We start from the raw sequence: 20,766 nt of genomic DNA, 5'->3' as shown, positions 1-20,766 counted from the left end.
GCAGGGGCAGAATAACTTGAGCAGTTCCTGATTTGCAAAGCTACCACTGGTGAATGGAGAAAGGGGTGTTGTGCTGCTTTTGGTGTTGAATAATGCTGGAATGAGTCTGACTCATCAGTCCCTAAAGTTAAACATCCTGAATAACGATATGAAGATGTGATAGAACTGGCAAAGAACCAAATAAAAGAAAGAGAAAATGATACTATTGATAACATATCTAAAGCTGCTGAGCTGACACAGCTGACATCCAGCTGACAGTCAATCAAGATATACTGTAAAAGCCTGCTCCCCATTTCTAAGGGCAGGGGCTTCTACCACCCTGCTTCCCAGAGTGTGTGTGGAGATGCCTCCCTTGCATGGGGGCACCCCCTCTTGACACTGAGCCAGAGAGATTTGTCCATGATTACTTTAAGCTCTACTTTGAAATTGGTTTTGCTAGCTTTAGTATAATGAATACTGCTTCAAAATAGTGCATTATACTATAGAAATCGTTACAGCTTCTAATCTGTAGTAAATAATTCTTATTAAGATTTTTTTTTGCCTAATTGCCATAATAAATTATTTGGTTTTATATAAATATATCTGATTTGCCATCCTCAATCCTGTGGTACTACATTGTACAAAGTTTCTATTATGCCTGTATAATCCTTTAGAAGTAATTCATTGACAAAATCTAGGGCAAAGTTGGATCCAGCTATGCCCAAACTCTTCAGTGGGCAGGATTCTAGAATGCAAGAGAGACCTTTCTGAACCTTGTGATTCAGTGGGAGGGCTTCTTTCACAAATATTGTCTGGAGCTCCCATTCTGCCTGTGACACTCTCCCAGACAGACATTCCCACAATCTCATGTTCCCCAACTCCTCCCCAAGGCAGGAGCAGATGTGTGGGCCGGTTCTGTGCCCACAGCCAGGCTTCCTCTGGGTCCCATGAGGGATTAGGGGTGCCAGCTGGGGGACTCCCCCTTCCCAGCAGGGGCAGGGGATTGCTGGCATGGCTCTGCCTGAAAACTGGCACTGCACAGTGAAGCTGAAGGTGGGGTAGCTCTTGCCTGATGGGCTTGTTGGTGGCTGCCACCGCAGTTGTGACAGGAGCCCAGGAAGGTCCCAGCTGTGTCCAGAGTCAAAAGAGTCACATAACAGCCCAGCTCATTTCTCCACAGGCCCTGCAGGTGGCCCTGGGGCTTGTGAGGGTGGCTCAGGAAGTGCTGAAAGTCCCACTTTCAGCCACCCTAAGCAGCAGGATGTGTGTCCCATGGCACAGCTCTGGGCAGGGCAGCAGAGCTGGAAGTACTGTGTGCCCATCTATAGCAGGGATAGGTGACACACAGCAATAGTAACCCCTAGGAAGCACAGCCAGAGCTGGCAACTGCTGTGGTCATGGCACATCATGGTATAGGGGACAATACACCCAGAGCATGCAGCCCCTCAGGCCCAGACTTTGTGTGCTGGGGTGGCACAGCACAGAGACAACACACACCACATGAATAGCAAAACCAGGAGTGCAATCCCTCTCTCCCCACCCTGCACCCAGGACAGCACAGCTGCCTCAGCATGGCCAGACTCTGCCCCAGGGCTGCCCTCACCTCCCTGCATGCAGCATCTGGGGCCAGCAGGGCCAGGGCGAGCAGCAGCAGCACCCCAGGGTGCCCATGGCCGTGGTGGCCGTGTGTGGTGCCTGGGCTCTGCTCCTTTTATATCAGAGGGGTCTGAACCTCCTGCCAAGGGACACCCATGAGGCAGGAGAGCCCTGATCCCTCTGGGCAGTGATGGAGTCTGAGGGGGACACTGAGGGTGTGGCACAGCCAGGGCAGCAGATCTGAAGAGTATTAAAGATACAACAGGGGATGTATAATATCTGCAGAGGTTCTAAAACTTCTGTTAAAGTAATGTATTTAATAATATAAAAGAGTTAATTCTGATGACAAGTAGAAAATTGTAACGTATAAGGTCTAAGAGTATTAGCTGTTTAAAATATGCAGCCATAGAACCCCCCGGCAAGGACATATGGGAATTCCTGGATCTTGCAGGAAACTGAAAGATGGCATGCACACCAGTAACACTGCTTATAAATGTCCCACCCTTCCCATCTAGATCACTATCAGGAACTTCAACCACATATCAAAACAACCGAACAGTACAATGCCCTGGCCAGAGCTGCCACCCACAGCCCGGGTACCACCCACCAACCCAGCTGCAATAAAAAGGAGAGGGGGCAGGCACCCCCTAGGAGCATCATCAGCTCCTTGTACATCAGTGACATCCACATCCCTCAGCTCTCCGTGAGCTGCAGAGATGGTGAAAGCAACTCCCTTCCTCCTCGTGCTCTTCCTGGCCCTGGGAGCTCACGGCCTCTCCGAGCAAACGGTACTGTCAGGGTGGGATGCACAGGTGGGGGGTTCAGGGGATGTGGCTGCAGGCTGTGCTGTGGAACAACTGCTGAGTTCTCTCCTCTCCAGTGCATCCTGACAGGGCATTGGAAGAATGACCTGGGCTCCAAAATGACCATTTCTGAAGTAAAAGCAAATGGAGGCTTCACCGGCACCTACAACACATCAGTGTCAGCCCACCCAGATAAGATCATTCCTTCCCCACTGCTGGGGTTCCAGCACCTCCCAGATCAGCTGAACCAGCCCACCTTTGGCTTCACTGTCCACTGGAACTTCACAAGTACGTAGTCTTTTCTTAGCATGCATGTTGTGTCCCCAGACATCCCTTGTGTCCCACCCTGCAGGGTCCCTGTTGATTCTCTGCCTTCCCCTGCACCATCCCCTCTGCTCTCCCTCTCCCCTCCCTCCTTGTCCCATCCCTGTCCCTGGAGCTCCTTGGCTGCTGTCAGCTCCCAGTGCCAGGCTGCAGGAGAGGCAGCAGGGGCTGAATCCTGCACTGTGTGCCCATCTCTGTGTGACACCCCCAGCCCTCTGAGCCCTCCTGCCTGCTTCCCCATCCCTGCTGTGCCCAGGGTCAGGGACAGCAGAGCTCTGCTGTCCCCTGGGCTGGGGCACCCACTGACCTGCTGCTGTGGCCACACTCCACTCCACCTCCTGTCGTGTCTCCCACAGATGCCACCAGTGTTTTCACGGGCCAGTGCTTTGTGGATAATGAAGGAAAGGAGACTTTGAAGACCATGTGGCTGTGGAGGTCACACGACAACAGAATTGAAGACAACTGGAACGCCACTGTGTGAGCTCTCTGTCCTTGTCCTGCACAGGTCCCCTGTGCACTGCTGAGGGGTGGGGGCTGTCACTAATGAGTGTTTTAGGTCATTTAGGAGTCTCTCTTACACATGCTGTCAAAAGCAGATTGAATATCTGCTTGGAAAAATGAAACCTAGCAAAGTGCCATGGTAAGGTTCACTTGATTGCTCCATGCAGGGGTAAAGCCTAGGAGGAAAGAAATGGGTTGGAATCAATTTAGAATGATTTCCATGGAGGCATGAGATGGAGAAGGAGAACTGAGACCCTTCAAATGAATCACAAAGTCCAGGGAGGTACCCAGTGCAGTTCTAGGGTACTGATGGATCCTAGGTGGGGCTGATTCCATTCTTAGTCTCAGACCTGCTCAATGGTTTCTGTGTGAAGGATTTGGCTTAACTACTCCACCATTGACTAATTGAACATTTCTCAAGTGGTTTCGGAGGGTTTATCACTATCATTAGAGTAGAGCCTTAATTACAGATCCAAGCTGGCAGCAGTCACTCAGCACATGCCATGGACTGTTCACATCCCTTCATCCACACACTGGGAGGGAGATGGTGGCACAGCCCCTGCAGGGGTTCAGGAGAGCTCCAGGGACCTCAATTAGAAATGTTGCTGTAAAGTCATGAGATGATTGACCTTAGTCAGCAGTCAGTCCTCCTTCTGCATGTGCTGTGAGATGGTAATTACAGGAATTTTTCACTGTTCCAGTAATGATAATGTTGTTCAACTTGAGCTATGATTAAGGCAAGCAATATCCCAAGGCTTTTGGACTATTGGTTCCATTGATAAGGCAAAGAAAGGACTTGTTTTGCAAAGTGTCTGTGACAAGCTGCAGGGGAGCTTCACCTCCTGAGAGACATTTGCAAAGGCAAAGGAATAAGAAGGAATCCTGAATGGTGTAAGGATAGGGATGCAGGGAGATGCTCCCGGCCTGTGGAGCTCAGTGCTTGGCAGAGCTGCTGCCAGTGTGCAAGTGAGGGAGGGCAGGGTGCTTGTGCACAGCTTCCCTGGGATCCTGACAAGGTGAAAATGTGTTGGAAGGATACAGGGCTGGGCAGGCATTGGGTCACTGTCTTCTCTCGTCCTTACCTCTCCTCTGTCTGTGTCCCCACAGGATTGGCTACAACACATTCTGGCGCCTGGAAGAGCACATGGATGAAGGCTGGTAGCATTGGAGCTGCCAGAAAACAGGCAGTGCCAGATTTGCAGCCCTTGCTCGTGCCTCAGCCCCTGCTTCTCCCAATAAAGCTTTGCTGCATCATACATTGTCTCCTCTCTTTCAAGGATCACTGCCCTTGTTCCCTTTCCCCACCATGACACTCTGCTGCCTCTCTTGTCACTGCCCCTGAAGGCCAGTGTGTCATCCCTGCTGTGACCCTCCGTGGCTTGGTGTTCTGGTTTGAAGGACAGGTGACTGCCAATATCGGCAGAAGCTCCTCTAAGTCCTCTCCCTCCCAATTATTATAATTTTTGGATCACGGACTCTCAGTCAGAGAAAAGTGAGTAGGAATAACAGCTCTTTTCTAATATATCTAACCAGAGAAACAGAAACAACTTCAGCTATGAAAATTAACAACAGAACAGAAGAAATACCTCGGTGGCAGTCCTTCTCCCAGCCGCAGACACCCTCTGCCTGTGGCTGGGTGCGGAGGTGGAAAGCAGGCAGGGCCCGCTCTGCCGCGGAGAGCAGCCGGGACGGGGGGAGGGCAGCAGCGGCAGCAGTTCCCACGTAGAGAAAGGGTGAAGGAACGGCTCTCCGCTCACCCTTTGCGTTTTGGTGGTCAGCAGTGTCCTCTGAAGCAGGAGGCTGGATGTGGAGCAGATGCAGGGCAGTGTCCGACCACAGAAAACCTCGCTCCCCTTCCCCAGCCTTCGGACAGCGTTGGGAGACGGGCAGTCCTGGCTTAACTCAGAGCCCACCTGCGAGTGGAAAGCCCGGGAGACAGACCCAGCTACCCCTTTGTCTCGAGCCAGGAAATGGCTGAGGTGTAACCAGCTTGCTTCCTTAGCATAATAATGGGAAAAATTCTCCAAAAGCTGGAACAGTGAACGAGCAAACCTCAACCCCCAACACCCACATGGGCACTTTGTTGCCTCTCTTGTCACTGTCCCTGAAGGCCAGTGTGTCATCCCTGCTGTGACCCTCCATGGCTTGGGCTCCTCCTTGTCAGCCCACCCACCACATGGTGCTCCTTAGGACCTCATCTGGTGCAGGTCAGCAGGTCCCTGCTCAGTCTGGAGCCATGGCCAGGGGCTGATCTCTCACTGGGAGTCTGCAAACATCACTGTGTGTGTCTGCTCTGCAAGGGACACAGACTGAGATGGGAACACCAGAGGCTTCCCCAGGGCAGGCAGAGGCAGCTGTGCACCCCCAGCATGGCAAGAAGGCACCCTCAGTGCTGGCCACAGACAGGCTGAGGCAGCAGCATTGCAGGGCTGCAAGTGGTGGGCACAGCAGAGGGGCTGCAGGGGAATGCTGCCTCCATGGCACACATCTCTAGAGCAGCAGCTGTCTCCAACCCCCCGTCCCTTCCCCTGGCAGCAAGGCAGGGCCTCTGGGGACACTCACCAATGTCATACTGCAGGCTGATCTGCAGCTTGGGCCACAGCAGGATGAGAGCGAAGGAGGCGTAGAAATGGACATCGTAGGTGTTGTACATGCGGTACTCCTGGCCTGGCAGGACGGGGCAGATGGTGAGGGGAAGAGACTGCCATGGGCAGGGAAAAGGGGGAAAGGGCCTCCCTGCACATGGCCCAGGACAGGGGCTCTTTGCCAGCACATGTAGTATGAAGAGGTTGAAATTACAGGAGATAGGCAACAGAGAGATATTATAAAGATGGTTTATTGCCTCATGTTAGCAGTCTCATAGAAGGGTGAGACATTATAGGTGTTACATCTATTGCCATACTATCAGAAGCCACCTACTTCTCAGTTACAATGCCTTATGTTACTTTTTTAGCCAAGCACATACTTTTACAAAACTTTTTATCATCCTTTTATACCAAACATTAACTGCTTTTCTCTTTATCATTTTGCCACAATGTACCATTTTTAAACTAATCATGTAACACTTCACAAACCTACATGGATACATCTTAAACTTCTAACTTTGTAACATCTCTATCACTAAACTTTTTAATCTTTTACTATCTTACCTAACATACCGTTTTGCATAGAGAATATGTAACTCTGTTTCCTCTAAAACATAATTTTACTTAAAATACATACTAAACTTTCAGTTTTATCATCATTTCACTTTCAGTACTTTAATTATCCAAGTCTTCTCCAGGGTCTTAGGTCAAACACTGTGCCCATCTCTCTATCTGAGCCTGTATGGACAAGGCCCTGACACATCTCTGTGCTTGCATTCCCTACAACGGGGACTCCCAAGCAAAGAGAGTTCCATTCCTCAAATGGATCCCCAGGAATGTGGTGAACATTTCATGCCAGATCCTTTAGGGCTGCAAGGAGTTTCCCTGGGAATAGCACTGATCCCCATACACTGGAGTGTAAAAACCAACCCCACAGCAGGTTCAAAAGACAGGGCTACAGTCATGGGAGGGGTTGAGCTGGGAGAATCCCTCACATCCTTGGAGTTACCTTCCAAATAAGCAAACCTTCTGTACTCCTGCATAAGAGGGAGGAGGTGAGAGACATTTGCAAAGCCAAAGGAATAAGAAGGAATTCTGAGTGGTGTAAGGTTAGGGATGCAGGGAGATGCTCCCAGCCTGTGGATCTCAGTGCTTGGCAGAGCTGCTGCCAGTGTGCAAGTGAGGGAGGGCAGGGTGCTTGTGCACAGCTTCCCTGGGATCCTGACAAGGTGAAAATATATTAGGAGAATGGCCTGGGCTCCAACATGACCATTTCTGAAGTAAAAGAAAATGGTGATTTCACCGGCACCTACAACACATCTGTGACAGCCACCATAGCAAATATCTTTCCTTCCCCACTGCTGGGGTTCCAGCACCTCCCAGATCAGCTGAACCAGCCCACCTCTGGCTTCACTGTCCACTGGAACTTCACAAGTACGTAGTCTTTTCTTAGCATGCATGTTGTGTCCCCAGACATCACTTGTGTCCCACCCTGCAGGGTCCCTGCTGATTCTCTGCCTTCCCCTACACTGTCCCCTCTGCTCTCCCTCTCCCCTCCCTCCTTGTCCCATCCCTGTCCCTGGAGCTCCTTGGCTGCTGTCAGCTCCCAGTGCCAGGCTGCAGGAGAGGCAGCAGGGGCTGAATCCTGCACTGTGTGCCCATCTCTGTGTGACACCCCCAGCCCTCTGAGCCCTCCTGCCTGCTTCCCCATCCCTGCTGTGCCCAGGGTCAGGGACAGCAGAGCTCTGCTGTCCCCTGGGCTGGGGCACCCACTGACCTGCTGCTGTGGCCATGCTCCCCTCCACCTACTGTCGTGTCTCCCACAGATGCCACCAGTGTTTTCACGGGCCAGTGCTTTGTGGATAATGAAGGAAAGGAGACTTTGAAGACCATGTGGCTGTGGAGGTCACACGACAACAGAATTGAAGACGACTGGAATGCCACTGTGTGAGCTCTCTGTCCTTGTCCTGCACAGGTCCCCTGTGCACTGCTGAGGGGTGGGGGCTGTCACTAATGAGTGTTTTAGGTCATTTAGGAGTCTCTCTTACACATGCTGTCAAAAGCAGATTGAATATCTGCTTGGAAAAATGAAACCTAGCAAAGTGCCATGGCAAGGTTCACTTGATTGCTCCATGCAGGGGTAAAGCCTAGGAGGAAAGAAATGGGTTGGAATCAATTTAGAATGATTTCCATGGAGGCATGAGATGGAGAAGGAGAACTGAGACCCTTCAAATGAATCACAAAGTCCAGGGAGGTACCCAGTGCAGTTCTAGGGTACTGATGGATCCTAGGTGGGGCTGATTCCATTCTTAGTCTCAGACCTGCTCAATGGTTTCTGTGTGAAGGATTTGGCTTAACTACTCAACCATTGACTAATTGAACATTTCTCAAGTGGTTTCGGAGGGTTTATCACTATCATTAGAGTAGAGCCCTAATTACAGATCCAAGCTGGCAGCAGTCACACTGCACATGCCATGGACTGTTCACATCCCTTCATCCACACACTGGGAGGGTGATGGTGGCACAGCCCCTGCAGGGGTTCAGGAGAGCTCCAGGGACCTCAATTAGAAATGTTGCTGTAAAGTCATGAGATGATTGACCTTAGTCAGCAGTCAGTCCTCCTTCTGCATGTGCTGTGAGATGGTAATTACAGGAATTTTTCACTGTTCCAGTAATGATAATGTTGTTCAACTTGAGCTATGATTAAGGCAAGCAATATCCCAAGGCTTTTGGACTATTGGTTTCCTTGATAAGGGAAATGAAGGACACGTTTTGCAAAGTGTCACAAGCTGCAGGGGAGCTTCACCTCCTGAGAGACATTTGCAAAGGCAAAGGAATAAGAAGGAATCCTGAATGGTGTAAGGATAGGGATGAAGGGAGATGCTCCCAGCCTGTGGAGCTCAGTGCTTGGCAGAGCTGCTGCCAGTGTGCAAGTGAGGGAGGGCAGGGTGCTTGTGCACAGCTTCCCTGGGATCCTGACAAGGTGCAAATATTCTGGAAGGATACACGCCTATCTGGGCATTGGGTCACCCTCTTGTCCCACCCTTTCTTCTCCTCTCTCTGTGTCCTCACAGGGCTGGCTACTACGAATTTGAGTTCCTGAAAATTAAATGGGTGGAGGCTGGTAGCATTGGTGCTCCCAGAGAACAGGCAGTGCCACACTTTTAGACCATGCTTCTGCTTCAGCCCCTGATTCTCCCAGTAAAGCTTTCCTGCAAGCACACATTATCTCCTCTCTTTCACTCATCATTGCCACTGTTCCCTTTCCCCACCAAGGAACAGCACAGCACAGCACAGAGAAAAGACAGACCACATGGATGGCACAACCAGGGCAGGCAGCTCTTCTCTCCCCACCCTGCACCCAGGACAGCACAGCTGCCTCAGCATGGCCAGACTCTGCCCCAGGGCTGCCCTCACCTCCCTGCATGCAGCATCTGGGGCCAGCAGGGCCAGGGCGAGCAGCAGCAGCACCCCAGGGTGCCCATGGCCATGGTGGCCGTGTGTGGTGCCTGGGCTCTGCTCCTTTTATATCAGAGGGGTCTGAACCTCCTGCCAAGGGACACCCATGAGGCAGGAGAGCCCTGATCCCTCTGGGCAGTGATGGAGTCTGAGGGGGACACTGAGGGTGTGGCACAGCCAGGGCAGCAGGTCAGAAGGGTATTAAAGATATGACAGGAAGAGTAGGGGTGGTTTGATGACTCCACAGGAAATGCACTGGGTCTCTGGGACACCACAGAAAGGGTGGAGAAGTGCTGGGGACACACCAAGAAGGGTTATTATCTTTCTGGACATGACAGAAATTTTTTTGTGCCAAATTGCATCTTTCACACTCAATAGTTATCAGCTGGGAAGTGGCCTGTCCTCCCTCCTGGGACCTTTCTTCAGCAGATCACCATGCTGCTCCAGGGCTGATTCTCATTGACAAATGACCTTTATTTTGCTCCCAGGGAAGAATTTCTGGGCAGAGGAATAATGTTATGTGGCAAGGGCAAGCTCCCAGACGTGTACCCCCAGCGCCTGATGTTGTCTTCCCATGTCAGAGCCCACAGGCAAAGGAGAGAGACAAGGACACAGAGAAGCTCTCCCAGAGGGTCAGTGTGGCATCAGAATGCTGCTCCATCTCACCTGAGCTGCCCACCTGCATTTATCTTGGATCAAAGACATTCTGTGAATATCAGCCATCACCAAAACCTCTGATGAGTGGTAAATTTGGGAGCACCCATATTGCACAATTCACTGGCCACAGCTGACACCCACCCACCTGGCAACAATAAAAAGAGAGGGAGCAGGAGCATCAGCAGAGACCTGGAACGAGCACATCCCCATGTACCTCAGCTCTCCGTGAGCTGCAGAGATGGTGAAAGCAACTCCCTTCCTCCTCGTGCTCTTCCTGGCCCTGGGAGCTCACGGCCTCTCCGAGCAAAAGGTACTGTCAGGGTGGGATGCACAGGTGGGGGGTTCAGGGGATGTGGCTGCAGGCTGTGCTGTGGAACAACTGCTGAGTTCTCTCCTCTCCAGTGCATCCTGACAGGGCATTGGAAGAATGACCTGGGCTCCAACATGACCATTTCTGAAGTAAAAGCAAATGGAGACTTCACCGGCACCTACAACACATCAGTGTCAGCCCACCCAGATAAGATCATTCCTTCCCCACTGCTGGGGTCCCAGCACCTCCCAGATCAGCTGAACCAGCCCACCTTTGGCTTCACTGTCCACTGGAACTTCACAAGTACGTAGTCTTTTCTTAGCATGCATGTCGTGTCCCCAGACATCCCTTGTGTCCCACCCTGCAGGGTCCCTGTTGATTCTCTGCCTTCCCCTGCACCATCCCCTCTGCTCTCCCTCTCCCCTCCCTCCTTGTCCCATCCCTGTCCCTGGAGCTCCTTGGCTGCTGTCAGCTCCCAGTGCCAGGCTGCAGGAGAGGCAGCAGGAGCTGAATCCTGCACTGTGTGCCCATCTCTGTGTGACACCCCCAGCCCTCTGAGCCCTCCTGCCTGCTTCCCCATCCCTGCTGTGCCCAGGGTCAGGGACAGCAGAGCTCTGCTGTCCCCTGGGCTGGGGCACCCACTGACCTGCTGCTGTGGCCATGCTCCCCTCCACCTACTGTCGTGTCTCCCACAGATGCCACCAGTGTTTTCACGGGCCAGTGCTTTGTGGATAATGAAGGAAAGGAGACTTTGAAGACCATGTGGCTGTGGAGGTCACACGACAACAGAATTGAAGATGACTGGAATGCCACTGTGTGAGCTCTCTGTCCTTGTCCTGCACAGGTCCCCTGTGCACTGCTGAGGGGTGGGGGCTGTCACTAATGAGTGTTTTAGGTCATTTAGGAGTCTCTCTTACACATGCTGGTGAAAGCAGATTGAATATCTGCTTGGAAAAATGAAACCTAACAAAGTGCCATAGCAAGGTTCACTTGATTGCTCCATGCAGTGGTAAAGCCTAGGAGGAAAGAAATGGGTTGGAATCAACTTAGAATTATTTCTATGGAGGCTGGAGATGGAAAAGAAGAACTGACAACTTCAGATGAATCACAAAGTCCAGGGAGGTACCCAGTGCAGTTCTAGGGTACTGATGGATCCTAGGTGGGGCTGATTCCATTCTTAGTCTCAGACCTGCTCAATGGTTTCTGTGTGAAGGATTTGGCTTAACTACTCAACCATTGACTAATTGAACATTTCTCAAGTGGTTTCGGAGGGTTTATCAGTATCTTCAGTACAAGGATTTAATTACAGATCCAAGCCAGCAGCAGTCACACAGCACGTGCCATGGACTGTTCACATCCCTTCATCCACACACTGGGAGGGAGATGGTGGCACAGCCTCTGCAGGGGTCCAGGAGAGCTCCAGGGACCTCAACTAGGAATGTTGCTGTAAAGTCATGAGATGATTGACCTTAGTCAGCAGTCAGTCCTCCTTCTGCATGTGCTGTGAGATGGTAATTACAGGAATTTTCACTGTTCCAGTAATGATAAAGTTGTTCCACTTGAGCTATGATTAAGGCAAGCAATATCCCAAGGCTTTTGGACTATTGGTTCCATTGATAAGGCAAAGAAAGGACTTGTTTTGCAAAGTGTCTGTGACAAGCTGCAGGGAAGCTTCACCTCCTGAGAGACATTTGCAAAGGCAAAGGAATAAGAAGGAATCCTGAATGGTGTAAGGATAGGGATGCAGGGAGATGCTCCCGGCCTGTGGAGCTCAGTGCTTGGCAGAGCTGCTGCCAGTGTGCAAGTGAGGGAGGGCAGGGTGCTTGTGCACAGCTTCCCTGGGATCCTGACAAGGTGAAAATGTGTTGGAAGGATACAGGGCTGGGCAGGCATTGGGTCACTGTCTTCTCTCGTCCTTACCTCTTCTCTGTCTGTGTCCCCACAGGATTGGCTACAACACATTCTGGCGCCTGGAAGAGCACATGGATGAAGGTGGTAGCATTGGAGCTGCCAGAAAACAGGCAGTGAAAGACTTGTAGCCTTTGCTCTTGCCTCAGGCCCTGTTTCTCCCAATAAATCTTTGCTGCATCACACATTGTCTCCTGTCTTTCAAGGATCAGTGCCCATATTCCCATTCCCCACCAGAGCACTCTGTTGCCTCTCTTGTCACTGTCCCTGAAGGCCAGTGTGTCATCCCTGCTGTGACCCTCCATGGCTTGGGCTCCTCTTTGTCAGCCCACCCACCACATGGTGCTCCTTAGGACCTCATCTGGTGCAGGTCAGCAGGTCCCTGCTCAGCCTGGAGCCATGGCCAGGGGCTGATCTCTCACTGGGAGTCTGCAAACATCACTGTGTGTGTCTGCTCTGCAAGGGACACAGATGGGAGATCCAGAGATGGGAACACCAGAGGCTTCCCCAGGGCAGGCAGAGGCAGCTGTGCACCCCCAGCATGGCAAGAAGGCACCCCTAGTGCTGGCCACAGACAGGCTGAGGCAGCAGCATTGCAGGGCTGCAAGTGGTGGGCACAGCAGAGGGGCTGCAGGGGAATGCTGCCTCCATGGCACACATCTCTAGAGCAGCAGCTGTCTCCAACCCTCCGTCCCTTCCCCTGGCAGCAAGGCAGGGCCTCTGGGGACACTCACCAATGTCATACTGCAGGCTGATCTGCAGCTTGGGCCACAGCAGGATGAGAGCGAAGGAGGCGTAGAAATGGACATCGTAGGTGTTGTACATGCGGTACTCCTGGCCTGGCAGGACGGGGCAGATGGTGAGGGGAAGGGACTGCCATGGGCAGGGAAAAGGGGGAAAGGGCCTCCCTGCACATGGCCCAGGACAGGGGCTCTTTCCCAGTACAGGCAGGGGCTCCCATTCAAAGAGGGTTTCATCCTCTACATAGGCGCCAGGGATCTGGGGAACACTTCATGCCACATCCTTCAGGGCTGCAAGGGCTTTTCCTGGGAATACCACTGCTCCCCACAAGCAAAGTGTGGAAACCATCCCCACAGCAGGTCAAAAACACAGGACTACAGTCATGGGAGGGGTTGAGCTGGGAGAATGCCTCACATCCTTGGGAGTTACCTTCCAAATAAGCAAACCGTCCGTACTCCCGCAGGACAGGGAGGAGCTGGGACAGTCCCGCCCCCGCCGGCCCCTGCAGGTCCTCGGCACAGCAATCAGGGGGCACCTCCATCCAGATGGTTCCCCCATCCGTCATGAAGTAGAGCTCATTGAACAGTGCTGACTTGTACCAGGAAGGCAGCTGGCTGTGGGAAAGAGGGAAGCTCACCCTCAGAGGCCGAGGTGGTGATGCTCCTGTGGCAGCCAACCCCAGGAGACCTCTGGGAAGATGCTCCCATCTGCCCTACCTGTTCTCCAGGATGGGATTCTGCCACGCTTCGATCTTTCTGTGACATGGCTCATAGTGTGTTGGGCCGTAACTAATTGTCATGAACACCTCCTCAGTCCTATGAACACCTTTTGGAGATCCACAGCAAGGAAGTAATGGGAAATTTGGATACAGCCTAAATTTGGGAATAGGCCACAGCATCCCAGAGGGATTTTAACCAGCCAAGGAGGTTGGAGGAAAGCCTTGGTGTGGCTCAGCCCGTGGGCCTGGCCCCGCACTCAGGCGCTGGTTCTGCTGGGCTGGACTCTGTGGGGCTTGGCTCGGCTCAGCTCGGCTCAGCTCGGCTCCCCTCTCCACATGGCACGGCTGAGCAGGCGGATGAGGGAGCCAGCTGACCGGTGGCTTCTTCACGATCTGGATACAATTGTAACTCTTTTTAATGCCTGAATAAGATTCTTCATCTCCTGACCTCCCTTGAATGAGAACAAATAAAGCATGGAGTCTACAGAAGTCAGAGGAATGAAGATAAAATTTCTGATGGGAAGAGATTGAAAAGATGCAACTGATAAGTAGCTGAAAACCTTTTTTGTGGGCTAAGGGGATTGTGACTTCACTAAAATTCCTTTAAACTGTGAAATATACTTGGAGAGGTTTGAGTGCTTGAGAAGAAGACTTTTTGCCTTGGGAAAATGGAGCTCTATGTTCTGGGACTAGAATAAGAACAGTGACATTTGATAGAGAAGGAGGTGAAGAGAATTTTGTTTTTCAGCAACCTGCCTTTAAATGTAGTACCCTATGTGTGCATGGTAGCCCATAGCACAGTTCTGGAAGGACTGTAAAAAATGGGAGGAAATTAATAGTTTTGTAGGTCCGGGTAAATGCAGACTATGAAGGAGAAGACACTCCCTAAGCCTAAACCATAAAAGGAACTTTTCTCTCTAAAGTGAACAGAAATGATTATTTAAGTAGATAACCAACTGAAGTATTCTCTGTATGTTGTTTTTAAGGAATGTGGAATGAAGGGAGGAGGGAATAATCTAGAAATATTTTTCTGAATTCTTTTTTTGTGTTATTAATAAATCTCTTCTTATGTCACTTTTGAGTTTTAAGCCTGTGTTGTCTTTACTCCTAAATCCTATCTCTAAAAGAAATTAAATATATGAAAATTGGCAAAACTCAGGTCACACCATGACACTATCCCAAGAGGATGGAGGCACTCACCAGTGGGTGAATCCAGCCTGCCATCCTGCAGGAGGTCCTGCCACACCTCTCTACCCAATCCCGTGGGATTGAATGCCGTGACATGAGTGACTCCTGTGCCAGCCTGGGGAAGGGAAGAGCACCATCAGGGGCTGCTACTTTGGAGAAGATCCATGCTCTCCACTCCCCAATACCATCACCAGGATATCACACTCACTTCCCCAGAAACTTGCTGCCCAGCAACTCCAAGTCTAAACTTGTTGCCTCAGCTGCTCTCCTGACACCATTCCCAAAGAGGGTGCCCTCAGGGAAGACATGTCCCCACTCCTGGTGTCAGGCAAGTGCTGATAACCGGTGCCAACCCCAACCTGTTGCACGCCCATCCTTTACCAGCTGCCCGCAGGCAGCTCCCCCACACCCAGCAGGGCTCTCCAGCAGGAGCCACAGCCCCTTTACCTTCTCCCGGGCAGAGATGGCCAGGGTGAAGGGGTTCACAGCGGGGCAGTGGTGCAGCAGGACTCCAGCAACCCGCTCTCCATCCTTCTGGAAGGTGAAGGGCTCGTTCCAGTGCCCGCCGCTCCTGTCCTCCTTCCCTCCCGTGCCGTTCTGCAGGCTGAACATGATGGACACTTCCACGTCCTCATCCCTGCCGTTCTCCACCTCCCAGATGAACACTCCCACTGGCAGGCTGGAGTCCTGGCAGAGACACAGAACGCTGTCTACAGGGCTCCTGCTCCACAGGCAGCAGCGTCATTTCCCCCGTTGCTGGCGACACGGCGCAGGATGCAGCGGGAGCAAGAGCATTGGGAATAATAACTTGGTCTTGGAGTCTGCTGCCGAGCTGAGGAGCAGCAGCAGAGCAATTTGGGAGGCAGGCAAGACAAAATTCAAAAGAGAAGCCCTGGGCTGGCAAACACCACGCCGGGCAGCAGAGAGACGGAAAGCGGCGTTTAGGGCTCAGCCGGGTGTCTCATCACTCATCTGCTCGGCAGGTTGATACAGGCTCACGTGCTGCGCTGGGGTAAGAGGAAGGTCAGACGTGTCAGCAGCACAGCTGCCACCCTCGCCTGGGGCTGGCAGCCAGCACGGGCAGCGCTGAGCCATCCCTTGCTGCAATCCCCAGCTCCCGCACGGCTGCGGGGCTTCCCCCGCCTGGGACCACTGGGAAATGTTGGGAAACCCGGCTAACAAGCAGCTCTGCCCCGGGGATGCCGTCACCGCCTTACCTTATAGTCATGGGGGATGACAGGAGAGACCTGTCGGCAGGTGAGCACCACCTTCTGCCCCGGCAGCTCGTAGACCAGCCACGCACGGGGGTACAGGGCGTGGTAAAAGGCATAGTGGCCGCAGTAGCCCCAGTTCCAGCCCTGCAGGCTGCTGGGTCTCTCCACGGACAAGACCTGCTGGTAAATCGTCTGCCCCTTGCACCGCAGGCACACCGTGAACTGTGGAGGAGAGAAGCACATGCAGGGGATGAGATGAGCCCTGGAGCAGATGTCCCAAGCACCCGGGCTGCTGCAGTGACACTCACTCCCCTCACACTTTACTGAAAACTGTGTTTAGCAATGATTTCATAGTGGTAAAGGACCAGGTTGAGCTGCCAGCAGCAGAACATACCCCATCAACATTTTTTCCTTAAGAACAAAATTAAAAATATTTGCAACTTTATTTGCTGTCTTAAAAAACTCCTACATGAATATGTAAGGAGACTAAGACTTGTTCTGGATGTTAGAGTCTTTGGCTCTTCAGCTGCAAGAGAATTGGTTACAGACTCCTCATGTCTGGTGGGATGGTCAGAGCAGCTGCTGGTGCTGCAATGCCTTGAAGAGAGAGGGGCAGGAGAAACATTGGGATATTTATACCCCGTGGGCAGTTGTGACAGCAAAGCTTTCTGGTGGGCATGGACAGGCAAAGGTCTCAGCTGAGTGAAGGGAGGACTGGCTTTGCCTGTGGGAGGGTGACAAATCACATCACTGTCTGTTGGGAAATCAGAGGGGAGCTTCAGATTTGGGGAGAAAACAGTAAATGTGGTGCAGTCCAGAATCTGGCTTGCCTTTCCCTATCCTCAGACTCCTGCTGCTAAAGGTGCCACTTCTCCCTGCTCTCTGCTGAGCTCTGAGCTGACTGGAGGTGGGACTGGTGAATTTTTCTCCTCTGTTACTCTGACATTCCATTTTTTCCAAGCATTTTGGTCCATTGCCTGGCCATAACCTCATTAATGTGGCCTTGCTGCGTGCCCAAGTCAGCAGCAAACGAGTCAGAAATGCAATGTAAGAGCAGCCTGTGACCCAGTCCTGAAGCAAGTGTGCCCCAAAGCTTTGGCCAGAGACGGGCACACCAGCCCTTCACTGATTGCCACAGCAGTCCCTGGGTTTGTCTGCAGATAAGGCACACTGGGGAAAGATGTCAGCAGGGATGCTTGGCTTGAGCATAGAGAGAAGGGGTTTGCTGCTTTTGCTTGGAGTCTGCCAAAGCTCTCTGGTGGGACTGCCCAGCCTTTCCTGACAAGATCCTGCCTGCTGTCATCCCAGCCTCTGCTTCCCCTGACTCTGGTGTCACCAGACTAAGTGTCTGGCACATCCCTGTACTGTGCTCATGAGACTCCTGCCTCATCTTTCTCTTGCAAGTTGTTGCTGTGGTTACCCCACAACTTCTGCAATGACATTTCCTGTCTTTATTGTCAGTAACAAAAGTGTTGCAAATGCTTTATTTATTTCCTGCTGTGCGCAAGGGATTTTCCTCTCAGTGTAGTCCTCACTGTGCTGCTGCTCTGCTGCTTTTTCCTTGGCTGGCAGGTTGCTTCTGTGCTCAGGACCTGAAAGTTTTTTGTTTGTTTCTTTTTGGGTTTTTGGGGTTTTTTTTGGTTGGTTGGTTTTGGTTTTTTGTTAGTTTTTTTTTGGTGTGTGTTTTCTTTTGGTTTTGTTTTTGTTTTTGTTTGTTTTGTTTTTTTGTTGTTTTGGGGTTTTTTTTTTGGTTGGCTGGTGGTTGTTGCTGTTGTTGTTGTTTTCAGGGTTTAATTTTGTTTTCTTTTTCTATTTTGCTGCTAACTTGATCAGTGTGATACTTCAGTCTACTCTGATAAATATTTTTAATTCTTAACTTAGTTTTTTCTTCTTTTTTTTTCCGTATAGTCAGAGGGAGGTTTTTACTTTTTCCTGACAGTCTCCTGAAATAAGTGCATAACCAGCCAGCACAGCTGACCTTTCAGAACTTCTCGTTTCTTTAACTTTCCCTTGAGAGGAAAGTTTCAGAATCTACAACCAGACACAGAAAACCACATGGGGTCATGGGTACCTCAGTGTGACCTCTTCATCCCCAGGCTGCCTCATGTCTCTCCAAGTTGTCCAGTCTAGGTCACAACCCTTTGCATCATCACTCGATTACAAAACTGAAAGGATTAAAGTACTTTGGAACTCACTCAGACTAAGCTGTTTTTGTTTTTTCCTTGACCTGAAGCTGAATTATTCCTGTACTTTCGTTCCCCAAAATCCCCAGCAGTTACATAAACAAACCTAACAGTATCCACAACATGACTTTGCAGCTGCAAGATAAATTCTGATGTTGTCACACTGTCTTGGCCAACATTTTTGCCTTTGGCAGAAAAACACCTCCAGCCTCACTGGTCCTGGACAGTCCTTTGTCCACCTTTGGCCAGTGTCCCATCATTTGATGGCATTGTGATGCTTCCTGTAGCTGGTGCAGAGGCTGAGAAAACAGTACAGTAAAGGAGAAATTGTGGTCCTCAAATAATTCTTACCCTAAGGAACAAGCATGGGTAACCAAAAACCAGATAAGGATGGTCTGGTTGGCCAGGTCTCCAAAGCAAAATTTCTTGAGTTGGGAGGTCTTTAACTAGGGACTGTGGGAGAGAAGCTGTTTTTGGAGATGCACTAGCTGCATGAGCTGTCAGCCTCCCCAGGATGAAAGTGGAATGTATTTCAACACTCTACTAAGCAGAACTTGTAAAAATCTTTTTGGGGAAAGACATTTCTTCACTTCCTCCTGTTATTTTCCTAAGGTGCTGTTTACAGACGATTGACCCAGCAAACATTGTTGCACTTTTCTTGTGGAAAATTTATTCCTGCTCTAGACAGAACCTGTGGAGTCCACACGAGCACCAAGCCCAAAGCCCCCCACCTGAGTGCACTCAGGCAGTCTGCAGGCTCCCCAGCCATCCCAAACTGCAGCTGGTACCTTGTCCAGGGCCACAGGAGACCTCTCTCCTGTAGTCATTGGGCTGGGTAAACTGTAGACCTGTCCTGCAGGGGGCAAAGGGTGTGGGTGAATGTGTGTGTGAGGACATTGGACTGGTGCACTCAGGCACATGGATGCTGTAGCTGTCCTGGGGTGACACTGCACATACTGACTGGCTCTGCCCCAGGGGGGCCTGTGGCAGATACAATCCCCAGGGGAGACCCGGCTCCCTGGATGTGACAATCTGAGCCCAAGAAGCAGGTCCTGGTCTGGTACCATGGCCCCCCTCCCTGCTGGTGCCAGGGGCAGGCAGTGGAGCACATTTAAGGGGATAAATCACTTCAATTCTTAATAAATGTATCCATCTATCTCCTCTCATTCTTCCTCAGGCACAGGACCAAACTGGAAAATAGAACTCTTGCAATTCCCCTTTATCTGTCTCCCTTTATCTAGGGTGGCTGTGAGGGGACAAGTCCCAATGGTAGCTGGCTCTTGTGGAGTATTGTTAAAGAGAACAGGATGTGCCTCCTCACCCATCCCCTATATGTAATGGTAGGAAAGACTTGACCTTTACCTTCTTGTCTGCTACCTGCAAGGTACAGTAAATTCAGGAGCCAGGAAATGCCTCTGTGGGGAGCAGCTGTGCCAGTGGCTGGCCCTTAACCAAATTCTGTGCCCTTCTGCCCAGGGCTGGGCACCTTGCTTCCTTTTCCTCCTTTTTATGCCAGCACAGCATTTGAAAGTTGTACCAGTCTGGTTGGGGAGGGGGGAAGTGGGAGTTAGGGAGGTCGACTGCCCTTCCTGTTGTATTCCCAGACAGATAGTGCTGGGAAATGTGAATTATGATGGATGCCTTGGTCAGTGCCAAGTCACAGCCCCTGCTCCAGCCTCCCTAAGCAGTGGGACACAGGTTCTGCATGTGTGGGGCCAGCATGGCCCCTTTTTTGGCACCAGGGAGCAGTGGCATGAGCACCAGCTGGGACAGCACCTCTCCCTCTCCAGGCAGAGCAGGACAGAGCTGGGAGTGCTGGGTACTCCCCCGTACCCAGGGTAGATGGTCAACAGTACCCACAGAGACAGCATAGCCAGAGCTGGAAATTTCCATTGTAATGATCCTGCACCATGGGATGGCATTGAAATGGGTTGGGATGGTGTGAGATGGCATTGGATGGCATTGCAGGGCACAACAAGAACATACAGCCTGTTAGACAACATGGCACAGCACAGCCAGGGGGCAGCCCCTCCACCTTGCATCTGGGACAGTCCAGCTGGCTCAGCACGGCCAGACTCTGCCCCACAGCTGCCCTTAACTCCCTGGATGCAGCCTCACATGGCAAAAGCAGGGCTAGGGAGAGCAGCAACCACATCCCAGGGTGCCCATGGTGGTGGCAGTGGTGGTTGTGCTTGGTGCCTGGGTCTGCCTGCTCTGCTGCTCCACGCCCCCTCGACCCCTTTTTAACAACAGAGGAGTCTGAGCCTCCTGCCAAGGGATACCCTTGGGGTAGGATTGGCCCATCCTCTCTGGGGATGCACAGGGGACCTGTGCAGGGCAGGGACAAGGAGCTCACCTGATGTCGGATAGAGCTGGACAGAAAAAGATCATGAAGAGCATCACAGGGATGGCAGTGAGATTCTGTGAACACCACAGGCAGAGCAGGACATCTCTGAGGACATCACAGCAAAGGCAGGAGGGCCCTGAGGACACCACTAGAAGGACTATAAGCTCTTTCTGTCCACTTTATTGCTTAGTGTTCTCTAAATCCTTAGCAGCCTTTAGGGCTGGGCTGGGAAGCAGCCTATCCAACTTGCTGT

At 51.6% G+C, this 20,766-nt stretch overlaps 4 protein-coding genes across 4 annotated transcripts; 3 read left to right on the top strand and 1 right to left on the bottom strand.

Moving 5' to 3' along the window:
- Positions 1–2,265: 2,265 nt before the first annotated feature.
- LOC306814330 (avidin-related protein 4/5-like) lies at positions 2,266–4,547 on the top strand. The gene is made up of 4 exons (XM_079330282.1): positions 2,266–2,363; positions 2,456–2,666; positions 3,059–3,179; positions 4,311–4,547. Exons 1-4 carry the CDS (start codon positions 2,292–2,294, stop codon positions 4,363–4,365), a joined length of 459 nt encoding a protein of 152 aa, XP_079186408.1. The 5' UTR covers positions 2,266–2,291; the 3' UTR covers positions 4,366–4,547.
- A 2,376-nt stretch (positions 4,548–6,923) lies between these two features.
- Positions 6,924–8,548, top strand: LOC306814331 (avidin-related protein 4/5-like). Its single transcript, XM_079330283.1, has 2 exons — positions 6,924–7,222; positions 7,615–8,548. Exons 1-2 carry the CDS (start codon positions 7,054–7,056, stop codon positions 7,737–7,739), a joined length of 294 nt encoding a protein of 97 aa, XP_079186409.1. The 5' UTR covers positions 6,924–7,053; the 3' UTR covers positions 7,740–8,548.
- Positions 8,549–9,288: 740 nt separating this feature from the next.
- On the top strand, positions 9,289–12,253 carry LOC306814519 (avidin-like; the record flags this gene model as incomplete). The annotated part of the gene is made up of 4 exons (XM_079330653.1): positions 9,289–10,214; positions 10,307–10,517; positions 10,910–11,030; positions 12,160–12,253. Exons 1-4 carry the CDS (start codon positions 10,143–10,145, stop codon positions 12,251–12,253), a joined length of 498 nt encoding a protein of 165 aa, XP_079186779.1. The 5' UTR covers positions 9,289–10,142.
- Positions 12,254–12,680: 427 nt separating this feature from the next.
- On the bottom strand, positions 12,681–19,491 carry LOC306814518 (non-lysosomal glucosylceramidase-like; the record flags this gene model as incomplete). The annotated part of the gene is made up of 8 exons (XM_079330652.1): positions 12,681–12,961; positions 13,293–13,477; positions 13,580–13,678; positions 14,748–14,884; positions 15,217–15,456; positions 15,987–16,205; positions 18,955–19,019; positions 19,488–19,491. The coding sequence occupies 8 exons, from the start codon at positions 19,489–19,491 to the stop codon at positions 12,681–12,683; spliced, it is 1,230 nt and encodes a 409-aa protein (XP_079186778.1).
- Positions 19,492–20,766: the final 1,275 nt, after the last annotated feature.

This window comes from Erithacus rubecula, assembly GCF_903797595.1.
Source record: "Erithacus rubecula genome assembly, chromosome: Z".
NCBI lineage: Eukaryota > Metazoa > Chordata > Aves > Passeriformes > Muscicapidae > Erithacus > Erithacus rubecula.
This window is presented reverse-complemented; position numbering and strand designations above follow the sequence as displayed.